Source organism: Rhinatrema bivittatum, chromosome 1 (genome assembly GCF_901001135.1).
Source record: "Rhinatrema bivittatum chromosome 1, aRhiBiv1.1, whole genome shotgun sequence".
NCBI classification, from domain to species: domain Eukaryota; kingdom Metazoa; phylum Chordata; class Amphibia; order Gymnophiona; family Rhinatrematidae; genus Rhinatrema; species Rhinatrema bivittatum.
This window is the reverse complement of record NC_042615.1, coordinates 707,901,763-707,922,821: the sequence shown is the minus strand read 5'-3', so window position 1 is coordinate 707,922,821 and position 21,059 is coordinate 707,901,763. Positions and strand designations below refer to the sequence as shown.

The window sequence follows — 21,059 nt, the reverse complement described above, 5'->3', positions numbered from 1 at the left end:
CCAATGGGACAGTGCTATACCGGGGTACAAATTATATCACAATGACAGAGAGGAGCACCCGGGAGGCGGTGTGGCGCTTTATGTCCGAGATGGCATAGAGTCCAACAGGATAAACATCCTGCATGAGACTAACTGCAAAATTGAATCTTTATGGGTAGAAATCCCTTGTGTGTCGGGGAAGACTATAGTGATAGGAGTATACTACCATCCACCTGGTCAAGATGGTGAGACACACAGTGACATGCTAAGAGAAATTAGGGAAGCTAACCAAATTGGTAGTGCGGTAATAATGGGAGACTTCAATTACCCAATATTTATTTATTTTATTTATTTTATTTAAGGATTTTTTATACCGGCATTCATGATAGCGTTCACATCATGTCGGTTTACATGAAAACAGGGGTGTGATGAATACAACCAAGAACATAAATAAACGTGATGAAGAGATGCAGTTACCATTAACAAGGGCTGATGAACTGGGGTGGAGGAAATAAAAGAGAGATAGATGAGGTTAATTATATACAAGAGTACAGTATATATACATAGTCCAATATATACAGCCGCTGTGTAGAGTAGTTATTGGTGAAGCGTGTTAGGTGGAGTTCAGGAAAGCTTGCCTGAACAGCCATGTCTTAAGTCTTTTCCTAAAGGTTAGGAGGCATGGCTCGTTTCTGAGATCTGGAGGGATGGTGTTCCATAACTGTGGGCCTGCTGTGGAAAAGGCTCGGTCTCTTAAGGTGCTGTGATTAGTGGTTTTGGTAGGGGGAACAAGGAGGCATCCTTTGTAGGCTTCTCTGGTCGGTCTTGTGGATTTGTGTAAACGGATAGGAATTTGTAGGTCAATTGTGGTATGTTGGTGAATAATTTTGTATATTAAGGTGATGGATTTGTAAATTATTCTGAAATGAATTGGTAACCAGTTGAGGTCTTTAAGGACTGGGGAGATGTGGTCTCTGTACCTGGTGTTAGTTAGTAGTCGGACTGCTGCATTTTGAACCATTTGGAGCGGTTTGGTGTAGGAGGAGGGGAGGCCAAGTAAGGTAGAGTTACAGTAGTCTAATTTAGAGAATATGAGAGCTTGGAGGATGGTTCTGAAGTCTTTGGCATGGAAGAGGGGTCTTATCCTTTTTAAAACTTGCAGCTTGTAGAAGCATTCTTTGGTAGTTTTATTGATGTGGGCTTTGAAGTTTAGTTTATTCTCGATTAGCACACCTAGATCCCTCACTTGAGTGGTTTGTAGGTTGGTTGGAGGACAAGTCGAGAGATTGTTGTTCTCAGGAGAAATGAGTAAAAGTTCTGTTTTAGAGGAGTTAAGTACCAGATTTAGGCTGTTGAGGCTTTTGATTTCTTGATGACAGGACTCCCAGAATTCGAGGGTTTTTGAGTATGATTCTTTGATGGGGATCAGGATTTGGATGTCGTCTGCATAAAGAAAGTGTTTTAAGTTGAGGTTGGTGAGGAGTTGGCAGAGAGGTAGGAGGTAAATATTAAAGAGTGTGGGGGATAAAGAGGAGCCTTGAGGGACTCCAATGGCCGAGTCGAAGCGTGATGATTCTTTGTTCTGGATTTTAACCATATAACCTCTGTTGGTGAGAAACGATTTGAACCAGGAGAGCGCCAATCCAGAAATTCCTATTGCCGCTGATTGGTTTATGAGGATAGAGTGATTGACGGTATCAAAGGCTGATGAAAGATCCAGAAGGACCAATAGAAAGGATTGGCCTTTGTCTATGCCAAGAATAAGGAGGTCTGTAAGGGAGGTAAGGAGGGATTCTGTGCCCAGATTTTTGCGGAATCCATGTTGCGAGGCGGATAGAAGTTTGTTATCTTCAATGTAGTCCGATAGTTGGGAGTTCACTAGCCTTTCCATAATCTTAGCTATGAAGGGAAGCTTGGCTATTGGGCGGTAATTGTTGGGGTCTTTTGGTTCCAAGTTGGGGTTTTTTAAGAGTGGTTTGAGTGATGCTTGTTTGAGGTCTTCAGGGAAGGAACCTTGGGAGACTGGGTAAATTGACTGGGTAAATGACTGGGTAAATTGACTGGGTAAATGTATCATCGGGACACGCTAGAGAGAATAACGTTCCTGGATGGAATAAATGATAGCTTTATGGAGCAATTGGTTCAGGAACAGACGAGAGAGGGAGCAATTTTAGATCTAATTCTCAGTGGAGCACAGGACATGGTGAGAGAGGTAACGGTGTTGGGGCCGCTTGGCAATAGTGATCATAATATGATCAAATTTGAATTAATGACTGGAAGAGGAATAGTATGCTAAACTTTCAAAAGGGAAACTTTGATAAAATGAGAAAAATTGTTAGAAAAAAACTGAAAGGAGCAGCTACAAAAATAAAAAATATGCAAGAGGCATGGTCATTGTTAAAAAATACCATTCTAGAAGCACAGTCCAGATGTATTCCACACATTAAGAAAGGTGGAAAGAAGGCAAAATGATTACCGGCATGGTTAAAAGGGGAAGTGAAAGAAGCTATTTTAGCCAAAAGATCTTCATTCAAAAATTGGAAGAAGGATCCAACAGAAGAAAATAGGATAATGCTTAAACGTTGGCAAGTTAAATGTAAGACATTGATAAGACAGGCTAAGAGAGAATTTGAAAAGAATTTGGCCGTAGAGGCAAAAAATCACAGTAAAAACTTTTAAAAATATATCCGAAGCAGAAAGCCTGTAAGGGAGTCAGTTGGACCGTTAGATGATCGAGGGGTTAAAGGGGCACTTAGAAAAGATAAGGCCATCGCGGAAAGATTAAATGATTTCTTTGCTTCGGTGTTTACTGAAGAGGATGTTGGGGAGGTACCCGTACTGGAGAAGGTTTTCATGGGCAATGATTCAGATGGACTGAATCAAATCACGGTGAACCTAGAAGATGTGGTAGACCTGATTGACAAACTGAAGAGTCATAAATCACCTGGACCGGATGGTATACACCCCAGAGTTTTGAAGGAACTAAAAAAATGAAATTTCAGACCTATTTGTAAAAATTTGTAACCTATCATTAAAATCATGCATTGTACCTGAAGACTGGAGGATAGCTAATGTGTAACCCCAATATTTAAAAAGGGCCCCAGGGGCGATCCGGGAAACTACAGGCCGGTTAGCCTGACTTCAGTGCCAGGAAAAATAGTGGAAAGTGTTCTAAACAAAATCATAGAACATATAGAAAGACATGGTTTAACGGAACAAAGTCAGCATGGCTTTACCCAAGGCAACTCTTGCCTCAAATCTGCTTCACTTTTTTGAAGGAGTTAATAAACATGTGGATAAAGGTGAACCAATAGATGTAGTATACTTGGATTTTCAGAAGGCGTTTGACAAAGTTCCTCATGAGAGGCTTCTAGGAAAAGTAAAAAGTCATGGGATTGGTGGCTATGTCCTTTCATGGATTGCAAACTGGCTAAAAGACAGGAAACAGAGAGTAGGATTAAATGGACAATTTTCTCAGTGGAAGGGAGTGGGCAGTGGAGTGCGTCAGGGATCTGTATTGGGACTCTTACTTTTCAATATATTTATAAATGATCTGGAAAGAAATACGAGTGAGATAATCAAATTTGCAGATGATACAAAATTGTTCAGAGTAGTTAAATCACAAGCAGATTGTGATAAATTGCAGGAAGACCTTGTGAGACTGGAAAATTGGGCATTAAAATGGCAGATGAAATTTAATGTGGATAAGTGCAAGGTGATGCATATAGGGAAAAATAACCCATGCTATAGTTACACAATGTTAGGTTCCATATTAGGTGCTACAACCCAAGAAAGAGATCTAGGTGTCATAGTGGATAACACATTGAAATCGTCAGTTTGGTGTGCTGTGGCAGTCAAAAAAGCAAACAGAATGTTGGGAATTATTAGAAAGGGAATGGTGAATAAAACGGAAAATGTCATAATGCCTCTGTATCGCTACATGGTGAAACCGCACCTTGAATACTGTGTACAATTCTGGTCGCCGCATCTCCAAAAAGATATAATTGTGATGGAGAAGGTACAGAGAAGGGCTACCAAAATGATAAGGGGAATGGAACAGCTCCCCTATGAGGAAAGACTAAAGAGGTTAGGACTTTTCAGCTTGGAGAAGAGACGGCTGAGGGGGGATATGATAGATGTGTTTAAAATCATGAGAGGTCTAGAACGGGTAGATGTGAATTGGTTATTTACTCTTTCGGATAATAGAAAGACTAGGGGGCACTCCATGAAGTTAGCATGTGGCACATTTAAAACTAATCGGAGAAAGTTCTTTTTTACTCAACTCACAATTAAACTTTGGAATTTGTTGCCAGAGGATGTGGTTAGTGCAGCTGTGTTTAAAAAAGGATTGGATAAGTTCTTGGAGGAGAAGTCCATTATCTGCTATTAATTAAGTTGACTTAGAAAATAGCCACTGCTATTACTAGTAAAGATAACATGGAATAGACTTAGTTTTTGGGTACTTCGCAGGTTCTTATGGCCTGGATTGTCCACTGTTGGAAACAGGATGCTGGGCTTGATGGACCCTTGGTCTGACCCAGTATGGCATGTTCTTATGTTCTTAATGGGAGGGTCAGCTGCCTCCTGCAAGCACCACCATCCTGGAGTAAGGCATACTATTGCCCAGCGCTTCATCACTGTTGATTGTAGCAAGAAATAACAGCAATCTCATTTTGCCACATACAAACGTGGCAAGAGCCATTGAAACAAAGGCCCTTATAGAGGGGCCTAATTCAAAGGATAGAGTTAGAGACGTGCTACCTGCCCAAGGCCCACAGGTAGATCCCCTAGATTCTGCTGTAATGAGTCATTTTCTAATTACTGATCTGTAACTTCAGTTGATATCATGGCCAGTGCTGTTCCCAGGAGAACAGCACTGGCCATGGTATAGTGTATAGAAAAGGAGGTAACCCATTGGCATCAGCCATCTTTACCTCTGGCAGCAATAATATCTTGAGCAACCAGCTCCTGCCTATTATTTTCTCTAATGAGCTTTTTTCCACCAGAGATCAGCTCTGCAAGGAAAAAGGGGAAAGTGCCGCCTAGACTAGCATCATGTTAATGGCCCTTCCTCTAAAACCTATCAAAAACTTATCTGGTGTGCTAGTTTTGTATTTTTGATAGCAAGGTTGCAAAAAATGTTTGTTAAATACTGCTTATTGGACAGTCCAATGACTGGGTAGCAAGACCATGCACTTCAATTTACAAGACTCAGGTTCAGATCTCAGGAATGATGGAATTATAGGGTCTCATGCAGCTATCAGCATATGGGTTGTGAGAGCAGGGAGGATGTCTGCAGGAATAACCCCTGCTGCAAGAAAGAATACCGAAAGGGCCATCCTTAGGAGGCTTCCCTCATAAATAAGCAACCTAGCTTTCTCTAGCATGATTATGAGGGGAAAGAGTTTTAAAAAGCCCTAAAAAACTAATCTATTCTTAAGGCATTTTCAAAGCGCTTTACTGTATCTGAAAATTGTCTTCCTTAGAGCGGCTAGAAGTACAAGTGTGTTTCCATACAGGGGTATGTTTATTCATGTTTAAGAGGTGTTCACCCCAGCATCTTTCTGCCTTTTGCAGTTACCTTACCTTGTCCACCTGTTTGGCCACCTTGATCATCAGATGTGATCATCCTCAGATCCCACTCTTCTTTCATGCAAAGAATGTCACCCCCTAGACTGTAGTGCTCCCTTGGGTTAGGCCGGAAGAGTTATGACAACATGCATACATGAGATTCAAAAATACACACTTTATTTTACCTCCCCATGGCTACCCGCACAAATAGGTGCAAAGTGTTTGGACACATTTATTAGCATGCAATAGGGATATGCATTCGATATGCATATCATCCACCCTCTCTATGGATGTCTGCATGCTCCAGCGGAATGACTAATATCTCCCATGCAACTCTGCCTTAATGCTATGCCCCTCATCCTACATCTTCAGATCCTTGTGCCACTCAGCCTTGCTGCCATGCGCAGATTTTACACCTTGATATTCTTTCTGCCTGTATCCTCCTGGCATACTCCAGCTCTTATACTTTGAGGACTTCTTGCCAATATGGGGTGCTGCTGTGCACCTCTCCCATGATTTTGAATTCTTTATCTTGATGGCACTCTTTCTGATTCTTGGTCCTTTTTATCTGTACCTTGAGATTTTTTCTGCCACACTTTCTGCTTCATTTCCCCTTTGTTGCCTTGGGGTCCTGATGCCACTTTTGATGCCACTTTGCCTCTCGTGATGCCATCAACTGTTCATGACACTATTGCTGGGCAGCCATCCCCTTTCTAAACCTTGAGGTGTTCTTCCTCCTTTTACTGCGTCTTTGCTTCACTTACATTGCATTAGAGATTATCTACCAATCCCGTAAGCCTCATTCCCTTTTGCGGAGCCTTAGGCAACTTTGTGCCACTTTTTTTATGCTACTTTGCGCCACTTTTTTTATGCTACTTTGCCATTTTCTAAAGTACCATGTGGCTCTTTCCCCTTTTGATGATTTCTTCTTCCAAGTTTTATTGCAATTGATAAAAAAAAATTCACTGTAATAATTCTTCCATGTGTTTTAATGAAACAAACGAAAAAAAAAATTTCTTAATAAAACTAATATGGGTCCCAATGAAACGAATGAACGAGCCGATACAAAATGTTTTCTGCTGAACATCCCTAGCATGCATACTTTACACTAGATAATTTTCAAAGAGAATCTACCCAGGTAGATTCTTTTTAAAATTTAGTTACAAAGTACTTGCAATAAAAGCACTCGCATACTTTGTAGGTATGTTTGCTACTCAGAATTACTACAAAACCCAACTGTGCTTTTCCCGTCCTCTACCCCCACCATATAATTGTATTCTGGAATCCCCGTTTTTGCCATTGATTAGCTATGTAAGTCTGTAAATAAGTTCTTTCTTAGCGTTTAACTTATGTACTTTTGGTTGTTTTTGTTCTCTCAGTTTTTACTACTGTTATCTGTTCCATGTAAAGGCCTAGCCTATAATTTCCAAGTTAATTGTAAACCGATACGATGTGCAAACAGTTATCGGTATATAAAAAAAAATGCCAAATAAATAAATAAATAAATATTCTGATTTTTCCATACACGTATTTCTGCTTTATTGAATAATGCTTAAAATCATAGATACCATATTTGCCATATTTTAAACATCTAGAAAAATTAACCAGTATGGTATTAGTGGAGCGCACAGGTTATTAACCACAAGAGTTTTAGATACCGCGATCAAGGCTTTGTTACAAACCTGTATTGTATTCTCACAGGACACTGCAATGTTTACGTTAGCTTTCAATTCACTATGATCTGTGATTAATGGAAAAGCACAGGTCAGGAGTTTATTATGCTGAAAATCACAATGGCTGTTTTGTTTAAAAATGAAGTGACTCAAACATGTTGAAAGATAAACAGATGAAGAATTTTGAAAAGCTTCTGGAACTATATTTTGTTTATTTAAAAAAATAAAGCACTATGATGCAAATTCTAGGCTTCAATCCATAATTTCAGTCTTATGCTTCAGGTATAATTCTCACTCTGCCTGAATTTTATGGCAATCGGAAGTATGTATTTATTTAATGTATCAGACACCTACCAGATTAACTACTACTTAATCTACATATTGTGTGCTACTTTATATAGCATGTGCAAAATCCTCCCTTATCTTCTTGTGATCTGGTTGAAACTTTAGCCTTCCTTGCTTTGCATTAACCAAGTTTCTAACTAAAGACAAGGGACAGGAAAGACTATATTATACAATCTTGGAGAGTTATTTACTAAAGGTTTTCTCCCATTTTGTGTCTATGGGAAAAATGCTTAGTAAATATAGCCCTTAGACAGAAAAGGCAGTTAATTATGTATACTTCTCATTTACCTACCCATTTTGGTGATACTGATGTGTAAACAATAGAAAACCCTCACTGTACATATTTATTTATTTATTTTAGTTAAAGGCTTTTTAATACCGGTATTCGTGGGTATATCATATCGGTTTACAGATAACGAATTACAAAAAACAAAGGGGGTGAACAAGGGGCAAAAGTGGAACAAAAAACACTATATATCTTACGAATACTATCTTTTGTTTTCTTCAGCATTTATATTTCCAGGTGATTACACCAACATAAATGATCTCATTTACAAGTTTTCAATGTCAGAAAATATATGCCCTGGAATTTTCATCTAAAATGTTACAGCTGTGCTGCATAGTGCTTATCCTATGGACGACCTTAAGTATGAGATGTTAAACAAAACCAGATCCACTTTGGTATGCTGTGGTATGGAAATGTGTCTGATTCATCAGAGTAAAGGATAGTCTACTACCAAGCAATAGCTGCCATAATTGGTCTTTGTTTAGCTGAACAATTGTTGAAAAATTGAACTTTTTTACTTTAAGGTTTTCTTTGGCTAGACCAAAATGTCATGTTCCCTGAAATCTTCCATACTAATCCCTACTGCAGTGACACCTACAAATGAGGCAGTGCTGATCAACTGCAGGCTTCCATATTGCTGCTAACAACAGCCAATAAGCTGCTTTCGACCCCTGCAGATGGTGATGCTTTTAGACTACTGGGAATTATATGGAATATAACAAATGCCAGCATAGTCAAGTTTTGTAATCAACTTTAGAAACAAAACACTGATCTTGAAACTTGAACTGTTCTATTCCACATCTGACCCTAAGGATCACCATTTATTTTAGATATCAGTACCTGTCTCTTTTTCCCAGCCTATTGCCCATTAGGAAGAAACTTACCTAGGTTGTTACTGCTGTATGAAGAAATAGGGAGGTGCTGTATATCAGCAAGCATCAAGGAAAGGGTGTAAAAAGCTAAAAAACATATTTGACAATTTAAAAACTGCTTGAAACCATGCAAAGCAGCAATAGCTAAGATAAGAAGTAAAAAAAACCTAAATATACATTTCACAAACTCTATCAAGAATAATACGTAATCAAGACCATAATATGCATATAAAACATGAGGACTTTGTGATTTTATCAGTGACAAAATTCACAGAAACAAAAAAAAAAAAGTAAATGCCCATTCACTTCTTAATATTTTGAAGTCTTGCTCTTCTTGTACAACAGATGTATGTATCCGGTAATCTCCCTTTAGACTGATTATCACATATTCAGTCATGTTGAAATTTAAACTACTCTGATGTAAAATCTGATTCCAGATCAACAAGCAGCTGATTATGTAGCATTAGATCTAGGGTCTCTAACGTATTCTCTAATACAATGCTTCAACAGTCTTTTTCTGCATCAAATGTATGCATTATTTTAGAATATACGTTACAAATAAAGGGCCGGATTTTAAAAGGGTTACGCGCGCCGGGCTTATTTTAAAACCTTTGGGTCGGCGCTAATTTCTGAAAGTAAAATGTGCGGCTTGGCTGCACATTACCTAATAGGGCCATCAACATGCATGTCTTCCCCGACACACAAGGGATTTCTACCCATAAAGATTCAATTGTGCATTTAGTCTCGTGCAGGATGTTTATCCTGTTGGACTCTATGCCATCCCAGACATAAAGCACCACACCGCCTCCCAGGCGCTCCTCTCTGTTATTGTGATATAATTTGTACCCTGGTATAGCACTGTCCCATTGGTTGTCCTCCTTCCACCATGTCTCTGAGATGCCAATTAAGTCTATGTCATTATTCATTGCTATACATTCTAATTCTCCCTTCTTACTTCTTAGACGTCTGGCATTAGCATACAAACATTTCAAAGTTTGTTTTTTGTTTGTATTTTCACTCTGTTTTTTAATTGATAGGGATAAGTTAGAATTTTTTAGCTCAGGTGAGTTTTTAGTTGCAGGCACTTGGACTACTTTTCTTATTATTGGACCCTCACTGTCGGGATGCCCTAATTCTAATGCATCATTAGTATCCTTTGAAGATACCTCTCTCTGAACCATACACTGCTGAGCGACTGTTAGCTTTCCCCTTTGTTCTAGTTTAAAAGCTGCTCTATCTCCTTTTTAAAGGTTAGCTCCAGCAGTCTGGTTCCACCCTGGTTAAGGTGGAGCCCATCCCTTCGGAAGAGACTCCCCCTTCACCAAAAGTTTCCCCAGTTCCTAACAAAACTGAATCCCTCTTCCTTGCACTATCATCTCATCCACGCATTGAGACTCCGGAGCTCTGCCTGCCTCTGGTGACCTGCACGTGGAACAGGGAATATTTCAGAGAATGCTACCCTGGAGGTTCTGGACTTAAGTTTTCTACCTAAGAGCCTAAATTTGGCTTCCAGAACCTCCCTCCCACATTTTCCTATGTCGTTGGTGCCCACATGTTCCACGATAGCCGGCTCCTCCCCAGCACTGTCTAAAATCCTGTCTAGGTGATGCATGAGGTCCGCCACCTTCGCACCAGGTAGGCATGTTACCAGACGATCCTCATGCCCACCAGCCACCCAGCTGTCTACATTCCTAATAATCGAATCACCAACTATGACGGCCGACCTAACCCTTCCCTCCTGGGCAGTAGACCTTGGGGAGATATCCTCAGTATGAAAGGACAGTGCATCACCTGGAGAGCAGGTCCTTGCTACAGGGTCCTTTCCTGCTACACCAGGTTGATGCTCTCCAATCATGAGACCTTCTTCCTCCAAGGCAGCACCAGGGCTGCGATTCTGAAGTTGGGACTTGGCTACTATGTCTCTGAAGGTCTCATCTATATACCTCTCTGTCTGCCTCAGCTCCTCCAGGTCTGCCACTCTAGCCTCCAGAGATCGGACTCGTTCTCTGAGAGCCAGGAGCTCTTTGCATCGCATGCACATGTAAAACTTCTCACTGGTGGTAAAAAATCATACATGTGACACTCGATGCAAAAGACTGGGAAGCCCCCTCTTGCTGCTGGACTGCTGCCTTCATCTCAATTTTGATCAGTTTACTAATGAGGATGTGGGGGAGATACTGGTTCCGGAGATGGTTTTCTTCAAGGGTGATGAGTCAGATGAACTGAACCAAATAACTGTGAACTTGGAAGATGCAGTAGGTCAGATTGACAAACTAAAGAGTAACAAATTACCTGGACCTGGACCGGATGGTATGCATCCCAGGGTTTCGAAGGAACTCAAAAATGAAATTTCAGATCCATTAGTTAAAATTTTATAAACTATCATTAAAATCATCCATTGTACCTGAAGACTGGAGGGTGGCCAGTGTAATCCCAATATTTAAAAAGGGCTCCAGGGGCGATCCGGAAACTATAGACCAGTGAGCCTGACTTCAGAGCCGGAAAAATAGTGGAAACTATTCTAAAGTTCAAAACTTTATAAAACATATAAAAAGACATGGTTTAATGGAACACAGTCTACATGGATTTACCCAAGGGAAGTCTTGCCTAACAAATCTCCTTCATTTTCATGAAGGGGTTAATAAACATGGATAAAAGTGAACCGGTAGATGTAGTGTATTTGGATTTTCAGAAGGCGTTTGACACAGTCCCTCATGAGAGGCTTCTAAGAAAACTAAAAAGTCATGGAATAGGAGGCAATGTCCTTTCATAGATTACAAACTAGTTAACAGACAGGAAACAGAGATTAGGATTAAATGGTCAGTTTTCTCAGTGGAAAAGTGTAAACAGTGGAGTGCCTCAGGGATCTGTACTTGGACCGGTGCTTTTCAATATATTTATAAATGATCTGGAAAGAAATACGATGAGTGAGGAAATCAGATTTGCAGATGATACAAAATTATTCAGAGTAGTTAAATCATAAGCGGATTATGATAAATTGCTTGAGGACCTTGCGAGACTGGTAGATTGGTCATCCAAATGGCAGATGAAATTTAATGTGGACAAGTGCAAGGTGTTGCATATAGGGAAAAATAATCCATGCTGAGTTACACGATGTTAGGTTCCATATTAGGAGTTAGCACCCAGGAAAAAGATCTAGGCATCATAGTGGATAATGCATTGAAATTGTTGGCTCAGTGTGCTGCGGCAGTCAAAAAAGCAAACAGAATGTTAGGAATTATTTGGAAGGGAATGGTGAATAAAGCAGAAAAAGTCATAATGCCTCTGTATCGCTCCATGGTGAGATGTGGGGCTTGGGAGAGAAGGCATGCAGGGCATTTTTTTATATTACTAGAGGGCAGGAGGGAGGGGGATCCCTCGGTGGCTGTTGGGTCTCCTGTGCAACTGTAACTTGTTACTGGGAGGTAGGGGAATCCCGCAGGGGCTGGCAGCTTCACATATGACATTTGTTTGCAGGATGCAGGAGGCTGAGGGGCTCTGGTCCTTGAGTACTGTATACAATTCTAGTCATCACATCTCAAAAAAGATATAGTTGCACTGGAGAAGGTACAGAGAAGGGCGACCAAAATGATAAAGGGGATGGAACAGCTCCCCTATGAGAAAAGGCTAAAGAAGTTAGGGCTGTTCAACTTGGAGAAGAGACAGCTGAGGGGAGATATGACAGAGAACTTTAAAATCATGAGAAGTCTAGAAAGGATAGTTGTGAATTGGTTATTTACTCTTTCAGATAATAGAAGGACTAGGGGGCACTCTTTGAAGTTAGCAAGTAGCACGTTTAAAACTAATCGGATACAATTCTTTTTCACTCAACGCACAATTAAGCTCTGGAATTTGTTGCTGGAGGATGTGGTTAGTGCAGTTAGTGTAGCTGGGTTTAAAAAAAAGGTTTTGATAAGTTCTTGGAGGAGAAATCAATTAACTGTTATTAATCAAGTTGATTTAGGGAATTGCCACGGCTATTATTGGCATCAGTAGCATGGGATCTATTTATTGTTTGGGTACTTGCGAGGTACTTGTAGCTTGGATTGGCCACTATTGGAAACAGGATGCTGAGCTTGACGGACCCTTGGTCTGACCCAGTATGGCAATTTCTTATGTTCTTACCGATGAACAGGAGACAGGCCTCTTTCAAAGGAAAGAAGGCTGTGGAACAAGGGGTCATGGGGTATGAGTGAAAGGGTGTAGACTCAGGAGTAATCTAAAGAAATATTTCTTTACAGAAAGGGTGATGTATGCATGGGATAGCCTCCCAGTAGAGGTAGTAGAAACAAGGATAGTATTTAAATTCAAGAAAGCATGAGACTGCCACAGAGGATCTCTGTGGAATTGGTAGGAATTGTAAGGCTGAACAGTTTGTATGATGGGACAGACTAGATATGCTGTGTATCTTATTTTTGCCCTCATTTTTCTCTGTTTCTGTTTGAAATCCCCATACATACTTTACAGTGCCAGCTTTGCATAAAGTTGCTGCAAAGTCCATATTGTAGCATCAACCAACCCCTTGAATTTTCAGGCAAATCTGGGATTTCCCTTTGAAAATTTGCTTGCAAGGCTATGATTACAAAGTACTCAGATCTGCAAGTATGATGGGGATTTTAAAAATTGCCCCATAATGTATTATATGCTGTAGAGCAGAGTACAGCCATAACCCTCAAATAAAGAAGGGGATTATTCATTTTTTTCTTAGGGCCTTTTTCATACATAGGATACAAGGACTTATATTTGCCCTAAAAAGTAAATAATATTTTTCTTACTTTTTCTAAATCCTGTGAAGAATGAATCAAGTCCAGTATGCATTGTATACAGTGAATATATCTTCCTCTATTTATCTTCCATCCTAATTAGCAATTTTAATTTATAGTGAGATAAATTATCAAATGGACTTAGCCAACTAGATCAAAGCCTTTCAAAATTTACTGTTCTAAGCAGCTAACTTTACCCTCCTAAATTTCATAAGACTACTAAAATTAGTTGGTTAGTTTCTGGGCTGGCCTAGAGGAGGGTTAGATTGTGGGGAGAACCGGCAGCTAGCACTGATTTTCAGCACTAGCCACTCAACTTTTCTGACCAAATCTAAGTGTCATCATAGGAGGCCTAGATTTGGCTGACCAGAGCCCCTCAGCCTCCTGCATCCTGCAAACAAATGTCGTATGTGAGGCTGCCAGCCCCTGCGGGATTCCCCTACCTCCCAATAACAAGTTACAGTTGCACAGGAGACCCAACAGCCACCGAGGGATCCCCCTCCCTCCTGCCCTCTAGTAATATAAAAAAATGCCCTGCATGCCTTCTCTCCCAAGCCCCACGTCTTGATATAAAAACTTAAATGTAAATGCTTCTGGGCCCCCCTCCCATCTCCTCCCAATACCCTCTCCCCTCCCCTCCCAAGGTGAAAGCATAGTGTTCTCCTGGCTCAGCTTCCAGGATTGCAGCTGAAAGCCAAGCCAGGAGGAGGATGGCTAGCCAATACCTCCTTTTGACTCAGCTTTTTAGGGGTTTCGGGAGGATGTGGGTGGGAGGGGGCCCAGAGGCAGTTAAATTTAGGTTTTTATATGAGGCAGGGGGAACACACTAGGACACTGTATTTTGGGAGGAGAAGAAGGGAAATCCCATGGAAGACTATCAAACCCCTCACGTACCTATAACTTATTTCTAGGAGGGAAGGAATCCAATGGAAGGGTTGTCAGGCCCTCATACCACTGTAACTTGTTGCTAAACAGAAGAGGGTATCCTATGGGGGGGGCTTACAACCCCCACGCAACATGTATTTTCAGGAGGAAAACCAGAAGATCGGGAATCACCAGCTTTTTTTTTTTTTATCGAACTTACATGCGGGCCGATACAGTACAGTGCGCTCCGATGGAGCACACTGTTAACCCTCTATTGGATGCACGTTACCCCTTATTCAGTAAGGGGCTGAAAACGCGCATCCAACCCCCCGAATCTAATAGCGCCCGCAACATGCAAATGCATGTTGATGGCCCTATTAGGTATTCCCGCGCGATTCAGAAAACAAAATGTGTAGCCAAGCCGCACATTTTGCTTTCAGAAATTAGGTGCTAATTTCTTCAGGCACCGGGAAAGTGCACAGAAAAGCAGTGAAAACTGCTTTTCTTTGCACCCTCCGACTTAATAACATGGAGATATTAAGTCGGAGGTCCCAAAAGTTACCAAAAGTAAAAAAAAAAAAAAAAAAATTTGAAGTCTGCTCGCTGGTCGAAAACTGGACGCTCAATTTTGCCGGCGTCCGGTTTCTGAACCCATGGCTGTCAGCGGGCTCGAGAACCGACGCCGGCAAAATTGAGCGTCGGCTGACAAACCCGCTGACAGCTGCTGCTCCGGTCCAAAAGGACCTTTTGCCTGTTTTTACTGCCGGGCCTAATTTGCATAGTGAATCGCGCACACAGGAGAGTGGCCTGTGTGCACGCCGGGCTCTCCCGCAGACTTTACTGTATCGGCCCGATGGTTAGCAGTGACTTTCAGCAATAACTGAATAAGTTTAGCCAGGGAGCCCCAGCTGTACTAAATCTAGCTGGTCACATTCTGACTAACTAGATTTAAGAAAATATTTAGTTGAAAACCTAGCTAGTTAGGCTCAGCTGAATATTCACCTAAAGATAACTAACTAAAATTAGATAGTTATCTTACCCACTCAGGTCTTTGGATATTTATCTCTATATGTATCAGGGCTTTAGTTTTGCATTTTTTTAATAAAAGATGACTAGATGCTACATCTGATAAGGGTCAAACTGATCCAGTCCTAGTTTTATGCCATGGAATCTAAAATCGTATTTTTTCTACAAATTTACAAGTAGGACTACAGGTAGATATATATGTGGTTAAAGCAGAATGAGTTTAGTGTCTGTTTCTTTTAACATGTAAAGGGATGTAAAGGGAGCTATTATATATGGAGGTATATTAGTTTCATTTGTCTTAATGTATTAACATTAGATAAAAAACTATATTATTTTGCTTGGCAAGAATACATCATGACAATAGCAATGTGCAAAATAAATAGTTAATGTCAGTGGACTGCACTATAAAATATCTGTCTATTATTTTTAGGATGTCTCATGTTCTTCAGTTTGATGACAAAAGCAGAAAAGTGAAAGATGCAAATGTCCAGGATGAAGATACATTTGAAATATATGACCCTCGGAATCCTGTCAATAAGAGGCGCAGAGAGGAAAGTAAAAAGATCATGAAGCAGAAAAAGGAGAGAAGATAAATAGCAAAAACTGTAAATGGGAAGTCATTTAAAACTGGTTTGGAATCTGATTGTAAATATTGGCAATTCAGTAGCTATATTCCCTAATGATGACAATGAAAAACTATGAAAAGGTATCTTGACATTATTCTGTGGTTTTGACCTTTGACCTGGTGATGTTTTAAGTAAAAAAGTGTTTTTTGTTTTTTTCTTTAATGAAATAAGTATGTAACCGCATCAATATCTATTGTATTTTCACTAAACGTTTGTAAAGTCTGAGAGTAGTTTTTGTACCAGTTTTCAAATTGAAAGTACATGTATACCTTCACTTTGCAAGTTATCCCAGGAAAACCACTTACACACATTTACACTTGTTAATTTGTGCAGGTAGTTTTTCGGGCAAAAAAGTACTCGCATGCTTTTGAAAATACGAAGGTATGCGTAGAGTTCCAAACTCCCTTTCCAGTCCATCCCCTGGTAGCTCTTTTATTGCTGCTGGGAAAAGTACACCGAGAACGTTTACCCTCACGTAGGGTGTTAGTTTTCAAAAAAACGTATTTCCTTTGGATATCGCTTTGAAAATGATGCTCTTTATGACAGAATCTTTAATGCAAGGGTTGTGATTTTTCTTTTAAAGTTTTTAACCTGTATTAGAAAGAAATAAACACACTGTAAGAAAAAACTTTTTATTGGACTAACTGTACGCAGTTGTTAGTATCTTTCAAGAGTTGTTTCTTTCATTGGATTGATACAAAATGAGCTAAGGATTTTGTGACCTGAATATACAAGTAAACTGTAGGTTGAATTACCATCAGTGTTCGTTTTCAAGGCTGATGAGCTGTAAAGTCAAAGGATGCAAGCAGGGAGGGAAGTGTTTATAGAGGGGTCAGAACATTAAAAGACAATTTATAGCTAGAGGAAGACAGTCTGGTAAGGAGTGAGGAAACCATTATTTCTGTTAAGTCCCTTTGTGTTTGTTTCAAAGTGTTGGATCCTTTTAATTTAAAGTATCTTTGACATTCCCTTTTAGTATCCTGATCATGAGGTCATTGTTGCAGTGGTCTTGCCTGGGAAAATGATTGCTTCCTCTCCTTGCCACAGCCCCCATCCCCCAGTGTCGTCTTGTGATCTGTGAAAGTATATTCTATTCTTGTCTTTTAACTTCTGATCTGTTTCAGCAGCTTAGCATTTCCCTTCACATTTTCTGCATTAGATAATATATGCTGTATTAATGGAAGAACCTAACTGCGGGTGGTCTTACTCACAAGGAGAAAAGATACTTCATAAAAGTACCCTCCTCATGTTGTTCTATGAATATATAGTATATATTATCCAGTGCAGAAAATGTGAAGAGGGTCGCTACATTGATATAAGTCAGGAGTTCAAAAGAGTACTAAACCTTCACGAATACAAGATAAGAAAAGAAAGCAATGACACTATGTTATGGGAATATGGTTAAAGAAAACTACCTAGAACAGTAAGAAATAAGATATCAAAAGTCAAAACACTTCCTTTTACTTTAAAACACTTTTTAAAGCTTTGAAAACAAACACTGATTCTGTAATCCAACCTACAATTTACTTGTATATTCACGCAGTACCAACCTTAGCTCATTTTGTAGTGACTTGATAACCTGAGGACAGCTCTCAACAGCTGGTTACAAATATATTGTTAGATTATTAATCCAATAAAAAGGCATCACCTCGAACCTGTTTGTTGACCATTATTTCTACATATCTAAATGAACTAACGTGGACTATGGGAACCATTTTTATAGCAGTGAAGAAAAAAAGAATAAAAAAAAAGATGAATCGGATGTTGAAAAAGCCCTTTATTTCTGAAATAAAGGGCTTTTTTCAACATCCGATTCTTCTTTTATTCACTGCTACTCAGCTAACTGGATCGGCTTCCGCGTTGTTTTTTTGGAACCATTTTTATAGTACATTATTTTTCTCACTGTAGCTCAGAAGAGAAACGGCTTTGAAAAGCTTTCTGAACTTGTAAACAGAATGAGGGAACATCAGGGTATCACAGGGCCAGAGACTTTACAATGAATGCTATATTGAGTACCGCTGTTTAACAAAGTGTGCACAGATGTTACTTCATTTGTTTAAAAAAATTGAATTATTTAAATATCTAAACGGTATTTAGAGATGTAATAAAACCTACCAAATAATTCCTGATGTTTGTTTTTAAATTTAAGCATTTGAAAAATATAGGTGATGGGTTTAATTGTATAGTATCACAGAACTTGGAACAAATTGCACTCCTCATTTTCCTTTGTGCTGAAACTGAACCACAGTTTGATTAATAGGCACCTAAGCTGTTTCTTTTGGTTTTAAAACACATATCCAGAAAGATCTTCATAAAAGAGATAATGTACTTGTGTTTGACATACTGTTGTTTCTATTTCATACTTATAACCCACCATACTAGTCTAAACAAACCACCCAAAGCAGCTTACAACAAAGCAAAAACATAATTCGAAATGCAAATTACAATATTTATTTTTTTATGTAAAATCATGTATTTACTGCACATTACGAAGATTGTGGCGGTTTGCAAAATATAAGAAGAATACTAAACTCTATAGCACTCTATATGGGGAGGGAGTAGCGGCACAAACTGATATCGAACAAAATCGCTATTATCCCAAAAATTTAAGACAGTATACCAGTGTCAATACACACATCATATTCGGTTTTGTGATGAGAGACCTCATACAAGGCATACATTAACAATGCTAATTAGCACAAAGTATACCAACAGTATAATCATGGGTCTGTGATATTGCGTTCAACTTTTTTTCAAGATTTTTTTATGCTCAAGTGAGTACATGGCCCGTTTTAGACCCTTATTTCATTATGCAAAATAGCACTTAGCTTAATGGAGTGGAGAAATGCCAAAAAACATGGTCGTGAGGTCATATCCAATGCCAAGCCCGACACGGACCGCGTTTCGGCTTCACAAGCCTTCTTCAAGGGCCGGAAATCTCTGTAATTACAAACAGTATTATATGACAAATTTCTTAAGAATGATTACCAACTTTAAATCCCGTTGCAACATAGGTACTGACGTGGCAGTGCGGTAGTAGCATACTGAAGCTAGTAATGTTTCTCCTCTACCAGAGGGGCCGCTTTCGCGCTCTTTTTCAAGACGTGAAAGACCATTCAGACGTGGAATACACCCAGGAAATGACGTCAGCCGTTGCTAGGTAATTCATAACAGTGAATACCATTCTATGGCTGCATTGAGACCGTCTGGGTGCATACAGTTCAGCTGAAAAATCCAACGTTGTTCGTAAAAGTTAAGTATCTTCTGTGGATCCCCCCCTCTTTTTGTCAGTTGTATCCGATCGATGACACGCCACCTCAAATCGCCAAAGAGATGCTGCATATCTAAACAGTGTTGAACAATGGGGGCATTGATTTTGCCTGTATTCAGGCAGCTTCGATGTTCGATGAGTCTCGTTCGAATGGGACGCTTTGTTCTCCCCACGTAGAATTTGGAACAAGGACACACAATAAGATATATAACGTGGGAGGTAGTGCAATCTGAATGAAACCGGGCTGTGTGGATCAAGCCAGCGTTATCAGTCCACGTGGTACCATCTAGGGATTGAGAGCACATTGTGCATTTGCCACAAGCCCAATGTCCAAGCGGTTCTTCAGATTGTGTAGATGGATCTGTGTGGGTCCAGGAATGAGTTAATAGGTTCCGTAAATTCTTGCCCCTACTATAAGCAATCAAAGGAGCATCTTTAAAAACTTCATGGGTATGCAGTACATACCAGTGGTTGCGAATAATTGCTGCAATCTCCTGGGATTTGGTAGAAAATCTGATTGTGCATACTAATGGTGGATCTGACACGGCATCTACGGATTCTAAAAGAAGCCATTCCCGCTCGGCGTTTGTAGCCCGTTTTAGAGCCTTTTTGATGACTGAGGTAGGGTAACCCCGATGCAGTAATCTGGACGCTAAAGATTGGGCTTGTTTTGAAAATTCAGTTTTTTCCAAACACAATCACCGAAAGCATAGGAACTGTCCAATAGGTAAGCACTTCTTCAAACTGTACGCATGAAAACTGGAAAAATGTAAAAGGGTATTTCTATCAAAAGGTTTCTTGTATATAGTGGTGACAAAATGATCTTCAACAAGCCTAATACAAATATCTAAAAAAGGAATCTGGGAGTGATGATATTGCATGGTGAAAGTAAGGTTGGAGTCCAACGTGTTTAACCATTGTAAAAAATCCATTAACGAAGGGACATCGTGATGCCACAAAAAGAAAATATCGTCGATGTAGCGGGTCCAATTAGAAACATGAGCAAAAACAGGGGCAGAATATAGAAGGTGTTCCTCGAAATTAGCCATATATAAATTCGCAATACTGGGGGCCATGGTCGCGTCCCATTCGAACGAGACTCATCGAACATCGAAGCTGCCTGAATACAGGCAAAATCAATGCCCCCATTGTTCAACACTGTTTAGATATGCAGCATCTCTTTGGCGATTTGAGGTGGCGTGTCATCGATCGGATACAACTGACAAAAAGAGGGGGGGATCCACAGAAGATACTTAACTTTTACGAACAACGTTGGATTTTTCAGCTGAACTGTATGCACCCAGACGGTCTCAATGCAGCCATAGAATGGTATTCACTGTTATGAATTACCTAGCAATGGCTGACGTCATTTCCTGGGTGTATTCCACGTCTGATTGGTCTTTCACGTCTTGAAAAAGAGCGCGAAAGCTGCCCCTCTGGTAGAGGAGAAACATTACTAGCTTCAGTATGCTACTACCGCACTGCCACGTCAGTACCTATGTTGCAATGGGATTTAAAGTTGGTAATCATTCTTAAGAAATTTGTCATATAATACTGTTTGTATTTACAGAGATTTCCGGCCCTTGAAGAAGGCTTGTGAAGCCGAAACGCGGTCCGTGTCGGGCTTGGCATTGGATATGACCTCACGACCATGTTTTTTGGCGTTTCTCCACTCCATTAAGCTAAGTGCTATTTTGCATATTTTATTTATTTAAAAGTTTTTTATATACCGCACAAGGGGTCACTTACTATAATGAAATAAGGGTCTAAAACGGGCCATGCA

The 21,059-nt window shown here is 39.9% G+C and overlaps 1 protein-coding gene across 3 annotated transcripts in view; it reads left to right on the top strand.

Moving 5' to 3' along the window:
- CWC27 (CWC27 spliceosome associated cyclophilin) overlaps positions 1 to 21,059 on the top strand; it is a 398,702-nt gene that overhangs the window by 299,957 nt on the left and 77,686 nt on the right. For 2 of the 3 annotated variants that reach the window (XM_029576298.1, XM_029576314.1), the window contains exon 14: positions 15,810 to 17,659. The exons of the other annotated variant lie outside the window; for it this stretch is intronic. In XM_029576298.1, the coding sequence (XP_029432158.1) occupies positions 15,810 to 15,972 (163 nt within the window). In that variant the 3' untranslated portion in view covers positions 15,973 to 17,659. Of the gene's footprint in view, positions 1 to 15,809; positions 17,660 to 21,059 lie in introns of those variants that run through there. 3 annotated transcript variants of the gene reach the window in all.